The sequence below is a fragment of the Pithys albifrons genome, chromosome 6, assembly GCF_047495875.1.
Source record: "Pithys albifrons albifrons isolate INPA30051 chromosome 6, PitAlb_v1, whole genome shotgun sequence".
NCBI lineage: Eukaryota > Metazoa > Chordata > Aves > Passeriformes > Thamnophilidae > Pithys > Pithys albifrons.
The window spans coordinates 51,643,101-51,659,042 of record NC_092463.1 but is presented as its reverse complement, the minus strand read 5'-3'; the positions used below and the strand labels follow the sequence as shown (position 1 = coordinate 51,659,042).

At 37.5% G+C, this 15,942-nt stretch overlaps 1 protein-coding gene across 5 annotated transcripts in view; it reads right to left on the bottom strand.

Moving 5' to 3' along the window:
* The window catches only part of PLEKHA7 (pleckstrin homology domain containing A7), a 156,362-nt gene that overhangs the window by 96,170 nt on the left and 44,250 nt on the right, over positions 1 to 15,942 (bottom strand). Inside the window, exon 1 of one of the 5 annotated variants that reach the window (XM_071558893.1) lies at positions 8,372 to 8,564. The exons of the other annotated variants lie outside the window; for them this stretch is intronic. Within the exon in view, the coding sequence (XP_071414994.1) occupies positions 8,372 to 8,442 (71 nt within the window). The 5' untranslated portion in view covers positions 8,443 to 8,564. Of the gene's footprint in view, positions 1 to 8,371; positions 8,565 to 15,942 lie in introns of those variants that run through there. 5 annotated transcript variants of the gene reach the window in all.

Genomic DNA, 15,942 nt, shown 5'->3' with positions numbered 1-15,942 from the left:
ATCTAGAAATCTTACCTGGTAATCAGCAGACACGCATGAACCAAGTAATTTTTAATACATCCACATCTGAACAGACTTAAGCAGAGGGAGTAACCTTGTAAGAAACCAGAGTGGGGACAGAGCTAATGACATGTCTTAAAGCAAGAAAGGCAAGCTTGAACTTGATGCAGTTTAACAAGAGAGCCAAGAAACAGATTTTTGAAATGGATGATGTAGTTAAAGAAGCAGTTAAAATGTGGATTACTTGAATGGGACTAAGGAAGAGGAGGGGAAGTGCTGCAGAGCTCTGAGAAAGTTACAATAGCCCTGTAGGGAGACAAGGCCTTTAACAGGAGGTTCTGCAATGCCAAAGCAAAAATGGGCAGGTCTTCAACACTTCAGGGAAAGGGGCAGTAATGCACAGGCACGGTTGAAATTTGAAGAGTAAAAGAAAACAGCAGAGATGCTGCCCCACTTCAAGAGAGGGCAGCAGCCACACAGAAGAGAGAACTCACACCAGTAATGTCACAGCAAGCAAAACTTAAAGGTACAACATCCAAGAGTTTCCAAGGAAAGAGACTAACATGCAACAATATCTGAAAATGGCACGGGTCCTAATTTCTGAGAAAGGGCTCTGTATCACCTGATTTGTCACTTGGGGCAAGTCGTATCAGAGCCAGACCTGCCAGGGAACCAGCATGGTTATGTAGTGCCCTGGCACCCTCCCCACATGAGGTCATAATCTCAGCCATTACAGTCCTCTCCACTGTAATTGTTTGCTTCAGCAGATGATTATTCCTCACCCAAAGTCATGAGTAAATGAAACCTCTTGCAGGAGCTGAAAACCTGATGTAAATTTTGAAAAGGCGAGCACCATCAGCAATTATCTGCATTGCAGTCATCTCAGCAATGTACAGAGGCATTTAAATGTCGACAGGATACACAGCCTCTTTCAGATAAGTGTCTTTAATTTAAGATAGTTCTCTTCAGCATGTGACAAAGAAGTAGCCTTTTTTTTGCAAGAAGTCTAAAATGGAACATATATGCATCCATATACCAAGTGCTAAATTTTATGCTCCTTTTCTGCAGGAAGTTGTCCTTCAAATGCATTGTAGGACTCATGAAACTGGATTAACAATGTCATAAATCATACACCTGCCAAAATAACAGCATAAAAAGTGAGACCAAATATAACCTACATCTGATTTGAATAGATACTATCTATATTTAACAATTTGTTATAACTCAAATATTAGCAGACACTTATTCAAATTTCAACATAAATCACCACACCAGTTTTAATTTTCCTATAGTTAATTGTTTTAAAAACAACTTTTGAGCTTTTGTAATGCTCTCATTTATGATTTAATAAGTTTTGAATTTGCATAAAGAAGAAACTTGCAAATTTAATCCCTACAAATATTCAGCCAGCACTTCAACTTTTTTTCTTCAAACCAAACTGGAACAAATTCCTCGTTTACATTTCTCAAATTATCAACTAAATGTTTCACAAACCAGGACTGTTTCCAGGACCATCCTTTAAACTGTAGGATGTATTTTAAGTTCTTGTTTCCTTTAGGTGCAACAGAAAGAACAGTATTTCTCTCTAGGCTCCATTTCTAAGACTCAAACTCAGTTTCCATATTAAATTTAAAAACCACTGTATTAGGAGTATAAAGTGACAGCATTACAGGGGGATTTTGTGACCTATGTTTTACTGCAAACCTGCACTCACTCAATACATCAAGTAAATTTCAGAAAACCTGTGGACACATCTCTGTAAGGATTTTTAAAAAGAACCAAGAGGTATCCAGTCACCTTACTCTCTAAGAGAAGCAATAAGTCTAAATCTTGAAAGCACAGTACCAAACTAAGAACTATGATAATTCATTAACTTAATGCTATAAGTAGATTCGTCAACTGATGCAGCAGAAATGAAACTGAAAGAAGAGAAAAACCAAACAGAATTTTGAACTATCATCATTCAGGAAACCAAGTTAATGTATATTTATACCAACAGATGAATTTTGTTTTGGAACACACGTACACAAATTCCCCTAAAACAACAGAAATAATGTACAGAGTCCAAAAATAATGAAACAAACTGCCCCTTCATGCTGAAATCCTCAGAATAACGAAAATACAAAATATTTTACATCTGAATGTGTAGTTACAGTAGTTGTTTTCCTTTTTTTATAATGAATATTAGAAAATAGCAGTTAAGAAAAAAGCAACACAGAACATGCTATAACTGGTTCAAGAGCCAAATATTGGTCATTAGAAGACCTACATCTACATTTCTGTAAGAGCCTGAAATACCAGATAGTAATTGGTAAACAAGAAAAAATATTCAAAGTTTCAGTCAGAATTAATTAGAAAAGTAAGTAGTCCACATCCCAGAGACTGCTGTGCACCATACACAGCTTATACTTTTGTCTCCTTTTAAGGACACTTAATAGATAACATTATCATAATACTTTCATTTTTCCTCAGTTTCCTCTTTTCTGATAGAATGATTTATAATGAATTGTTGCCATCAGCCACCCATTCATCTGATTACACCCTTTCCAGCGAGTGGAACCTGAGCCACACTCCGAAGGTGGACAGAGACCTGACAAGCCAGGAGGGAACTTGGGATAAGCAAGTCAGAAGCAACACACATGCCTATAGAAGGCAATACCCAATATAACTCACCACACCATAGGCAAGTTTCACCAGGGCTCAGTTCAACACTGGGACAGCACCAGCACACTTGCAGCTTCACACCTGGACCTGCAGATCACCAGGGAGCCACGTGCAGGATTGTGCTCATCTACCAGTAACTCTCAGAGCTGAGGCTTTTCATTTCCAGTTCAGATATGACAAAACAGGGAAGATTTAAAGAAACAAAGAAGTGAACCAAATAGAATGAGGAAGAAAGGAGGCTTGGGGGGAAGGCAAGAAGCAGGAGATCAGGAAGAGTGAAGAGACACATCATATCGGAAGCATTTTGTAAGAAAAGCATTTTTACCACGTCCACTCTTTCAAGGAAGCAACTGAGGAAAGTCATGAAGGAACCACAACACCAGCCCACCCCTCAATCAACATCTCTCACTCACCATTTCCTACTTCTGTCCTCTAGACAAAATTTAGAGATGATGATCTTGCAACCTTCCTCATCTTCAGTAGTTTTCCTATCATTTTGCCTTCTCAGAGAGCTGTCTGTACTTAAGATTTATTCCCTGCAAGCTAAACTCTTTTTCAAGTTCAATCTTGCTTAATGAGTTACTTTTTATTATGGAAAGCTTTTAAATGCGTTGTTTGTTCTGTCAAGCCCAAATAACTGCTGACATTCTAATCATGAGGCCTTTGGAAAAAAAACGTTTTGCTTAAAAGTAATCTTTTCATTTACCTATAAAGCAATTATATATACCATGTTTAAATCACTTCAATAGAAAAATAGCCTGCCCACACTTTAAATACTGCAGAGGATAAAATACATAGAACTGTCTTCTTCATATTTTAATTATTCCCTCTCTTACTGAAATCTGAATTTAATATATTCTTACAGCACCAGCTTCCTTTAGTAATTCTTCCCAAGTCCTGAAGAAGGAATTAGCCTTCTAAACTGCAGAGACCAATTTCCTTCAAATATAAAGCTCCATTATGTCATAGGCATATATAAAAAATAGAAATTATATGGAAAAACAGCTTCTAAGGGCAGCTTGAATTTAGCACACCATGATCTTGCATACATTTTGTCAATTTTGTCAAAAACTGCCTTGCCCTTTCTCCTCCTCTCCACAGGGGAAAGAGAATAGTTCTGAACCAAAAAACATAAAATACAGGAAGTTTTTCTCAATTGATAAAGTTATTCCAAGAAAAAGGAAACTTTAAATCCCTATCACACACCTGCATACTGCTGAGTATTCAGAACAGCAATATTAAACAGTTACCCAGGACTTTGGCTAACACTACCAAACAAGCAAATACTGTAATATATTTTTTGCTATTCTTCATTGCAATTTGCGTGGGCACATTATTTCTCAAAGATTTTAGTTTAGCTGAACTTGTCAGATTACGCTCCAAAGAAAACTCAGTAATTTGGTTTCTTTAAAAGCATTCACTGTCTTCTAACATTCTTAGCATGGAGGTGATTAAGATTTATTCTTCTGTCCCAAATACAGCAGCTTTTTTTCTTAATTTAAGAAATGCATCTTAATAGAAGAGCAGCATTTAAAGCCAGCAGTGGCTCTCTCCTCAAGAGAAAAGCAATGGCTGAGTGCTGCAAAATCTCTTTTCTTTCCACAGATAAGCCCTGCCCGCTTGTTGCTTACTTGCAGTTATAATAAATACCTTATGATATTGCAATGACTGGGTGGGATTTGCATTACTGCATTTGGAACCAACTGCACAGATGCAACTGACTCATCTTGAATTCACAAATTACAAGTTTTCAGTATCACCAACTGGATAGCCCCTTTTTTCCCTTTTATTAGGAGACAGAAAATGTAAAACAGCATGTATGATTCCAAGGAAGCCTTCATCTGAACAGCAGACTTTCATTGTGAACACCATTCCCATCAACCTTGCTAGGAGAAGAAAATCCAGTATTACAAAGGGATACAGAAGGTTCTGATAATGGTTAGGTCAAAGGACTATGACAGCCCTGATAAATGCTGAAAACTGTTTTGCTACCTCGAATGTAACTACTGAAAATGGTAAAATCATTCAACTATGCAGAAAACACCACGTCTTTACCCTTATGCATTTGTGCTAGAAGCAAGACGATTCTTTCTAAAGAGGAATCTTCTTATGAAGAGTATCACAGTCCACCAGCAAAACTCCAACTACATCACAGCAACACCAGTTCTTGCCCCATAGCTGAGAAAGGGTTGGGTTTTGTATTACCTCACATCTCCATGTGAGGAAAGAGATGTAACTCCATCTACTCAAAAAACATCCGCCTACTCAAAATTGGGTTTGAATTTATGTTTTTGAGGCAAACAAAAACGACGACTGTTTTCTAAAATGGCTACAAGCTGCTAATATTCCAGTGGAGCTAAATGTTCTGGCTTCCCTCATCAAACATAGCTAGGATACTTCATGTCTTCTCTTTGCCAAAGAGATATTCACAAGACTGCTCTTTCTGTCTGGCACCCTAAAGCAATGAGAGACAGCAAATGTTCTTACAATAAAGGTCTCTTGCCATACCAGGGTAACCAGGGAAAAGACAAGTGTGTAGCCTTTGTTCTTAATCTCTACTGATTAAATTTATGAAAATCAAACATTATCAAAGACTTTTGAACAGACTTCCTTTTACACCGTATGATATACAAAAAACACCAACACTGCAACATTAATGCAGGTGAAAAAATGCAGGTGAACTGGTTGATGCCATTCTAGGCACCAGGATGGCACATGGCAGGTTAACTCGCATTCTTTGACTACCATTCAAAGTTTAACAGCCAATACTAATTTTACATTTGCTGTTGCCTATGTTAAGTAGATGAATTACAGATGGTGATATTTGCTTCGAATTTCTGTATTAAATACAAAAATCCGTAAGAGCAAAGATGATAAATTACAAGAAAGGGTTTTTCAATCACATGGAGCATTTTCTACAAGTAATATCTAGATCAGATCTCTTATGATGAGCTTTAATAAAAGAAACAATAAGGTATTTTTTATCACACTCAAAATAAATTATATTGATCTGCTAGTTTTGTTCAAATATAGAAATGTTCCCAAGAAACACCAACTGTGCAGTACATGGATACAAAAAACGAATTACAATATGGCTCAAAACCACAGTCCCTGAGTTGAACTTCCGACTTACACAATGCCATAATCCACAGTCAAGCAATAGGCCATGCCACCCTGAGTGAACTAGTTTTGGAGACTGTATCTTGGTCATCTCCAAGACAAAAATTACCTGAGCAATCTCAGAAAACCATAAATGAACAAAACACTGACTGTGCACTCCTCCAGAACAGGCTGCCATCAATACTTCAGACCTCATTTCCACAAATTCACTGTTTCAAAACTATTACTCCTTATGGGTAACAAAACACAATCCATTCCAAACACCATGCACTCCCAGTGCCAACTCTGATCCCTAGAAAATGAATCTTTTCTACAACAAAAAGGCAAAAAAGTTTCCTGAAGACAGAGTTTTTCCAGAACTCTGACCATGACTTATGCCATGCCAATCCCAAACCACAATAGGTTAATATCTCTGCCAAGATACAAATTGAGCATAATGTATACTAACCTTCCCACACATAGAGATCAGAAACCAATTATGATAAACAACAGACCCACAGCCTATATATTTTACTGGAAAAAGTTCACTCATAAGAATAGGACAACGGGAGTGGAATGAAAACTCTAATTCAGTCCTGTCTCTGTAAAGTATTCCTCACACAAAAATGAATGTATGTTCCTATTCTGAGTGAAAATTCTGCACTGAGAATGAGCTCTAAAACGGCTGCAGGAATACTAAATGTACATTGTTATCAGTGGTTGTACATAATGTAAAGAATTTTCCTTTTTAGATACTAAAACAAAAAGAGTTGCAAAGTTGAATGACTTAATCATGAAATTAAGTAAGTCCACCCCAACTTTACATACATAAAACGGGGTTTTAAATAAGCTCAGCTGCATATCAGAGAAACTAATTATCTTATCCGAAAATTATTAAACATAGGCTTCATTGAAATGCTGAATAACTATTTAAAAACATGTGAAACCCAGCAAGGAGAGAATTAAAACCAAAATGCAGATAAGCCACAGGGATCCAAAAGTTCATGAACTTCAATATCTCCCTTATCACAGCAGGAAGGCGAGGACTTGAAACCTGCTCATGAGACCTTCATTCTGTCCAGAAGGTCACTGTGGAAACCTGGGAGTTGGTTGGTCACTCTGCTCATGGTCATCTCAAGGAGCAGGACTGAAAAGCTGTGTGTTTGACTAACCTAACACACCGGTGGGAAGAGAAGGCCTTTACACCAACTGCCCTTTACTGAATTTCTGCTGTCTATAATTTTCAGCTTATTCATGAGCAGAAAAAAAAATGTAAGGTCAGGAAAAAACAAAAGGAAAAAAAGAGAAAAGCTACTAAACTTCAGCATCCACCAAAGTTAGGCCAAAGGACAAACAACCATGAGGAATCACTGTGGTTGAACTCTAAATGGCCAACGCTGGTTTCAATAAAACCTTGCTGGTACCTTTGAGCAGACAGGCTTGGTAGTGCTACAGAGATACAAATATGTAAATAAATGCAGGAATTTATTTCAAGATAACAAAAACGTGTTTAGATTAACATAGTGCAGAACCACTTTTGTTTCTACTCAGAAGTGACTATCACTGCAGCCTTACAAAACTAACCCATACCACTGTCTATGCTGCAGTTCATGAAGTTTATTTGTCAGGTTCATTCTAGATCTGAGAACATTAATAATTAACTTATTCCCTTATCCCTCTCTTCATGTGTGTTACAGGAAGATGAGTAACAGTACGAAACTCCTGTCCTAACTGATTTTCCCCTCCCTCTGTTATTGTTGCTGCATGAGAGGCAGGGACTTCAGATTTAGACACAATAAACAGAGATTACATTCCTGAATAAAGGTGTGCCAGAAACCTGAGCTCTTTCAGCCACAGAAATACTGTAACACATTCCCTCTAATTATTATGCAATATTACAGTCTTCTACAGCAGGAACAGCAATTTCATGGTTAGAACCCAATTCATTCACTAGAAAACTGTTATAGAGCACTTTCGGAAGGAAGGATTTTTAATAGAACAGGACTGTTGAGTCAAAAAGATGAAACACTAAGAAGCTTGTAATAAGTAATAAATAATAACTCTAAATAATAAATACCTGTAAAACAGTAATAAGATTTACCACAACACTGGCATTAATCATTCTTTGCACATGTTCACATTTTGTGTGAATTCTCTTAAAAGCATAATGACAGTAAGTGCTTTTGTTTATTTACCTTAATTATGCACAAAAATACTTAAAACTATTAATGTTTTAGAAATCTGTATAATTTCCATTTCTCAGCAGTAGATATCTGGTTCCTAATGAATGACTGAAATGTCTGAATACATGAGTCACTTAAAAAAATCTCCAAGGTTACAACTTCATTTTTCCAGTTAGAAAAACTCTCAAAATATTTAGTATGTTTAGAAATAAAAAACATTTGCTTTAAATAAATGTGAACTTAATTATAAGGTCAGGTACAAAGCATTCTAAAACTGTACTTACGCTTTTCAGTTCCTTAATTCTCCAATTTCATAATCTTTTTCAGAGAACAATGATATGGAAACAAAAAATCTGTTAACACAAGCATCATGCTACAGCTCTGTAGAAAAGAGCATTAAAGATAAAACTTAAAACACGATATACCTGCATGACACCTGGTAGAATGGATATCCTGGTAGAGGAACAGAGTTTGAAAATCCAGACTGACTCGACATTGCCTTCAGGTACTGTAGTCATTTAAAGCGCTTCTATATTCCATATGTTAATTCCTTACAAAAAAATATGTACGTACATATCCATCTGTACCTTTGTTGAAATCTAACTAAAAAGGAACAAGTGCATATTCGAAGGTCTTGAAGATTCTGCCTGCATTTCAAACTGCTTCCTCAGTAGTGAAATTCCTAAAAGCCAACACCCTCATGACATCACGTACTACAAAATCATAAGCACGCAATTATTTCAGCAAAGCAAGGGCAGCCCGTTGATTTTGACTCGCCATAAAGCCCTGCACTGCATTCTTCCTGAAAGCACAGTGCCTTTCAGGCTGGCGAGAGGCAGGGACCTGCTGCCTTGAACAGCAGCCCTGCTTTGGCAGGCAGCCAGCAACCAGCAGAACTTATTGCCAATGCCGCAAATCCCTCCGATCAGCTAATGAAGAGCCAGACTGCAGGTGAAACATGGTTTTAGCCCATTACAAGAATTTCTTTGAAAATGAATGAGATCCATGACCTTGAATGCAGTGACAAAAACAGCATTTACAATTTTCAGTTAAATGTACACTGCACACTATTTATGAGCAACATCAGATTGCATTGCACATCGCAGCAATGCAAAAAATTATACTGAGCTTCCCCTGCTAAAAAAGAATCCTCTCATGCTACACCCTCAACTATGGGAAAGCAAGAGGGAAGGAGAGGAGATGGAATCTTAAACCACAATACTTAAGCTACTGAATATAGAAATAAAATTATGTGCATGCATACCTGTAATATTTTACTACTGCTTAAATCAAAGAAATATCAAAAGCGAGATTTCTTTTGATATACAGTACAATGGTAAGTTATGTGAAAGTTTATTTGGGCATGCCTTCTTCAGGAGAGAAAAAGACTACTGGATAGCAGGAAGAGGTGAGTAGTCCCAGCATAGCCCAGTGGCATGACTGATGTCAGACAGACTTAAATGATTATCTACCTACACTACTCAAAGAAGATGCACAGTGCCCTCACATGAAGATTTGCTTAGTTTAAGAAAAATATTAAATAAAAGAGATTTTTTTAATTATTTCATAACTTATGCTACCTGCTCTGGAAAATATTAAAATATTAATATCTTTACCTCATGACATACTATTTACTCTCACATTATTTTAATTTGGTCTCTCAGTTTTGGAAAAATAATGAATTGGTTTCACCTGGTTTATCCCAACTTTATAATCGTCATCTCAGTCATCAGAAAAACAGTACAAAACTTTGTCACTATCCTAGGTATCTTTTAAGTCTGATTTAAAAAAAATGGGAGCCTGTTCCTGTATCTTACACATAAATATAAAACTGAACCTATATCAGTAAAATGTTTAGTTTCTTGTTTGTGTAACTCAAGTGCTTTTACAGTGCTTTAAATAGCACCACTGTGCTATTTTACATCGTCTATTACTTGTCAAGGTGTAAAAAAGACCAGCGTATTTGTGAAATGCGGTAACATTTCAAATGGAGCTCCAACAGTTGGGGGGGGAAGGGTGTGGAACCCACAAAACACTCACAGGCTACACAGTAAGTGCTTGGACCTCAAAAAAAAATGGCAGTGCTTATTAATTAGCTATGCACAGTGTCATACACTGAGCTCACTCAACTGTTCCCACCTGCTCCAGCTTGGGGAATCACAGGCCATTTCTCACAACAAAAAAACCCATATACCTGCATACAGAATAATATGTGGATGCTAGATAGGGCACCAATTTCTGATATCCTATAAAAATGCCAGGATAACAGAAAGAAGAGCACAGATTTCCCAGAGAAGTATTTTTTTTATTTGTTCAACAGATACGTCTGGAAAAACAAAGAAGCTTCTGGGTACATCATTTTGCATAAATTTTAATCTCTCTCCTGGCTGTAAAGAAAAAGCTTGAAAAGGCAATTCAAGCACAAATAATGTTGCAGTATCAGCTGAATTTTTACCAACAGACTTGAGAAAGCATAATCTCCCTCATGTTTAGTATGGAGCACGAACGCCAAAGCTCAAGGCTCTCAAAAACCATATGGTTAACAATAAAAAAATTGTATGCATATGAGAAGAGAAAACTCTACCAGGCCTGTCCAAGTCATCTTCACCTACTGCCTAATCAGGGATGTTCAGATAAGTGCTATCAGCCTTCATGCCTGTGGCCACAGCTGCTGAGGGACATGCCAGTCATTCTTCCACACTGCTGTGGCTGGCCCTGAGGAGTCACCTTGTGTGCACATGCCTAAAGCACTTACACATTTATTCTGTATATTTACTCAATTTTTATTTAGTCTTCTGAACACTGATAATGACAGCATTAGCATATTTATGAAGTAACTCTCCTCTCAGAATAATTCTTCTAAGTCCCAAACCAGGAATTTAGGATGTTTCCACTGGATTTGCCAGCTGAAAAGAATGTTAGTGTCAAGTCATAAGATTACAGGCTTAGAATCCAGGAGTCTTAGAGGCTGCTAGTGGCTTGCCATGCCATTTTGCAAAAATCACATAGTCCCTTAATGCCTGGCTTATCCACATAATAATACTGGCTGACAGCAAAGGAATGATGGAAGGTTAAATTATTTTTTTTTGTATTGAAATCCTCTGATTAAAGATTTATGAAGGGATAAAACAGCAGTAGCATTTGAGGGAAAAGATGTGTGGGAATATTCAGAATGCAGCTTTCTTTTTGTCTTCTGCTCCTAGTTCTAACACAACAGAAGCATTACTGCTCAGAAATTTAAATTTAAATATAAAAGCCATTTAAATTTTAAAATGTGGTGGAAAGTGCAGTTTTTAAATGGGTGGATGGCATTACATAGCATTTAAAGATGGGGTAAGGGAGATGACAATAGGCAGACAAAAACTGTATTTAAGATGATCTTTACAGAAGCACAATCCTTCATTGGTAGGCATCAAACCAGCTCAGTCATTCAGAAACAGGAGGGGAAAGTGTGGCTTAAGACAGAAAAAGGGGAAAGAAAATCTGGGAAGGACCAAAGCACACAATGAAACCCAACCTTTACCAAGGGCCCCTTTTGTTTCTTTCCACACACAGGCTGGAAGACAGAACAGAACCACTTCTGGGATCCACACGTACTTGCCAAACACCACCTCCACTGAAAGAGACAAGTGGGTTTCATTCCAACTGCAGTCACGTCTGTTTGTATTTTACTTCTGTGTTTTGGAGCCAACAAACTCACTTAAAAATAACCACATTAGTATAGTTTGGCACAGCATTCCATTAATACTCATTACTTTGCTGGAACAAAATTAAACAAAGAAAGTGAGTTTGAGGCACAAATACTGTGTGTTCCAGAATTTACAGTGATCTTAATACTGAAGGAAGTGACCTGTTAGAGTACTTACTGCTGCTACTTGAAAAGGTATGAAATACTTAACTGAGATCTAACTGCACTTCAAAAGCAAGGACAGGTTGAAAGACTGGAGAAGAATAAGTTCATGACCACTTCCAGGTATTTCAAGCAAGTTGCATCCTTGGTAAACTAATGGAAAATCTGTTTAAACTAAAAAGTCAGGCTGAAGGAGAAATAGAAATTAACTGCATTACCAGAATCTAAATCAACTTCATTAAATCTAGAACTGAGAGCAGGCACATTGTAGACAATAATGTGATGATATATCAAAATGCATATAAAATGTTTAGTATTCATAAAGACAGAATTAAGTGTCATGGAGAAATTATTGTAACATCAATATCATAAATCAGTAATTTACTCCCATACAAAGTGTTATATTTGATATTTTCACTGCCTGTTATATTAGTGTCTAATATATTAGATACTAAAATAGAAGGCAAAATATTACAAGAAACCTAGAAAAAAAAGGATATGGAGTTTGAAAATGACATGGAGTTTGTATTACTTACAAAGAAAATACTAGAAAGATATTCACTACAATGAACAGTACTTAGAAGACATAATGGAAAATCTTTTCCTCCATTCTGTACAAAACATAAGAATAATGAAATATTCAACAATACTGAAGAATAATGGCAAATTTGAAACTGAAGAAGGACACAGCCAGTGAAAATTCAAAATTCATAAAGAGTTAAAGACAAATTGGATATTTATATAGGGGAAAAACAGAAACAAACAAAACACACGCACACGCCAAACAAATAAATACTGTAGAAGCGGTAACTGGATGGAAAGAGGACTTCTAAACAACAGCAGTACTTGGGAGGAAAAAACGATGTGAGAAACCCATCTAACCATGTCTTTCACTCTCTTCTGAGGTGCCTAGTGGGTTAAATGATAATGCATAATCTCTGCTGCGCTCCTAAACTTCTTGGTCAAACAACTTAACTAAGATTTATTTTATCAGCCTAGTTTCCCAAGAAAGCTGAAGTGATCATTGTCACATAAGCAGATACTGAATAAACAGGTTAATTGGTATTTTCAGGTAGGCTACGTAATGAAAAATCAAGAAAAGTGACCATCACTGAAAAAAAATAGGCAGGAAATGAAGATGTCTTATTCTGACTTCAATTAAACTGGGTTCTCCAAAGCAAAACACCCATCTACCTTCTCCCCCTCTCCTACTCCACCTTCCTGTCTTTAAAGTTTCTTACTTAGATGGCCTCCTATTACCTGATTGCTCTACTCACCTTTCAGTAGCTTTCCACTTCTCCAGCCCCTTTTTCCCTCCTCCTGTTAAGGCAGCTTTCTTGTCATATATATATCTATATCTATACACACACACACACATATATATACATATATATATATACATGCATATATATATATATACACACATATATATCTATGGCACTATCCCAGTAGGCCTATTACAAGCTTGTCCAGCTTGTCTAACACATTTATCTAGCCCGGAGATAGTTACTTGTAACCCATTCTCATCCCCCATCAGCTTTATAGTATTCCCAGCAAGATCTTTAAAAAGACCTAAACATCCCAAAGAGCAAACAACACTTGATTAAACAACTAAGTGTTGCACACTTCACAAAGACACTTGAGCTTCCCCACCTTTCCTCCTAAAGCACACCTAGTGATTCTGACACAACACTGATTCAAAGGGCAAGATTCAAAAAAAAAAAAGGGCAAGCAATAATTCCCACTTAGTTGGTCAAGCCTGCCTGTTTCTTACCTACTTTTAGAAGGCAACTGAGTGTAAAGCTACCCTCTGAAACTGAATATTGGAGCATGATGTTGGGATCCCGTACGATAAAGCTGAACTACGGGAAAGAGAGAGGTACCTTTTCCATGGGCTTGGTGGGATAGGACACGGGGTAACACTTTTAAACTGAGGGAGGGCAGGTTTAATTTAGGTATTAGGAAGAAATTTTTACTGGAATAGGTTGCCCAGAGAAGTTGTGGATGACCCATCCCTGGAAGTTTCCAAGACCAGGCTGGATGGGGCTCTGAGCAAACTGGTTGTAGTGGAAGGTGCCCCTACCCAAAGCAGAGGGGCTGGAACAAGATGAACTTTTGGATCCCTTCCAGCCAAAGACACTCAGATTCAGAAATATGTGAAATTTCCTTCGGAAGGAGTTTGAAACTTCCAGTTAGGCCCTATGTTAGCCATTGAAAGGCTGGATAGGTTAGATGAAGTCGTCCTGGGAAAATTATTTAAGAAAAAAAAAAACACCAAACAAACAAAAAACAGAAAAGAGAAATATCTGCTCTTTCCTTGGTATCTAGGTATGAGATTTGAACTCAACTGGTTAATACCACATACTAGCACCAGAAACAACATACAGGTTTTAAGACTTTTTAAACACTATATAATGCTCCCTCAGCTATCATTTGAAGTGTGTCTCTGTTCCTGGCATCAGAGGTCGAGCTTAGCACCCTCTACAGAACAAAGCCACGGCTCAGACTTCCTGTACACCTTTTGAGAGAATTCACTTTGGGATACAAATCACAGGACAAGTATTTACAAACTAGCTACTATAGGTCACTCTTTCCTTCACTTTAGGTACGCCTCTCAGTGGCAAAATGCTTGCATTCTTACTTTTAAAAGGAAAGTGCATTCCCAAAACTCATTTTCCAGATATGAAAACATGTAGCATTTATATAGGACCTGGCTTTCTCAAGTTGCAAAATGTTTTCTTTGAAGAACCTCACATACCATATGAAATTCTTCAGAAAGACATCTTTTGCAAGGCAAAATGCCAACACGCTCTTCTCTGTGACAATGCAGGCTGACAAGACTGATAGAACTCCATACAGCAGAAATAATAAGGCCCTTGAAGTATAAAGTACCTGAAATTTAAGGAATTTATTTCCATTAAGAACTTGTCCTTCAAGGAATAGTAAAGTAAAAGTAACGACATGACATAGCAGAAGGTTATATTTTAGATACAGACACATATCTGCAACCAGAAGCTTTATCTCAAGATCACAGAATCATTAAGCTTGGAAAAGACTTCCAAGATGGAGTCCAACCTTCAAATGACCACCAATCTTGTCAACTAAAGCAGAGCACAAAGTGACACACAAGGAGCCCAGAACTGGACACAGTATTCGAGGTGCAGCCTCACCAGTGCAGAGTACAGTGGGATAACAACTTCCCAGATGCCACATATGAAGCAAACAAGTCTGCTTCGTTCTATGCTCCTCTTTAGAGACAGAAATCGCAGAGAGACATCAGCAGCACTGACTTAAAACTAGTTGTCCTCTAAACAGACCCCATCTTCCATGTGTTCTGAACATCATTCCAGGAATCGGTCATTAAAACATACAATAAAAAGTTAAACACTATTTGACAAAATGAACTTCTAAAGACATTGGATCTGGGAAAATTTCATAACGAAAACTTTATTTTGGAGATTTAAAAAAACAAATCTGGATTGAGCCTGTCTGTCAAGAGTGTGAAGCTAGATTTTAAGAATTCCTATACCTGAAAAAAACATCTAAGAATTCATAGTGGAGTTACTTGGACTTACATGTCTGCTTGGTACCTTAGCCATTCCAGACATTCTTACTTGCATTAAGAAATAACATTTTTAGTGTCTTTGTATCTACTCTGGAACAAAAGGGCAAAAGTTATTAAATTCTCATCTAAACAAGATTTATTTTTAGCCAAAACATACAACTGTTCCTAGCAACTCTGTTAGTAGAAAGGCTGTAAAAGATGCTCAAAGTCCAACACCAGTGCCCTGACTGGCAAGGCAATCTAAAAAGCACCACGCAAAAGCCATTCCAGCTACCAGGAGTTACAGGGCAGCCTGAACAGCCTCCACTCATCTGATGCATTATAATGCTACATCAAGTCAAAAATCACAGCTTAAATACTAATCACACATCCCATTAGTACTTGAAAGCACACCTACCTAGCCCTTGTGCTCAAACCAGAGGTGACACCTCCCTCCCTTGCCTCTTTCACTCTTCCTGGAAGTTGCCACTCCCCATTTATATGAGGCTGAAGATTCCATTCCTTCTACTCCCCTCTGGGTACTCAAGAGACAGTACCCTTGTTCAGGCTTCACATATTAATACTGCCATCATCCCTCCGCC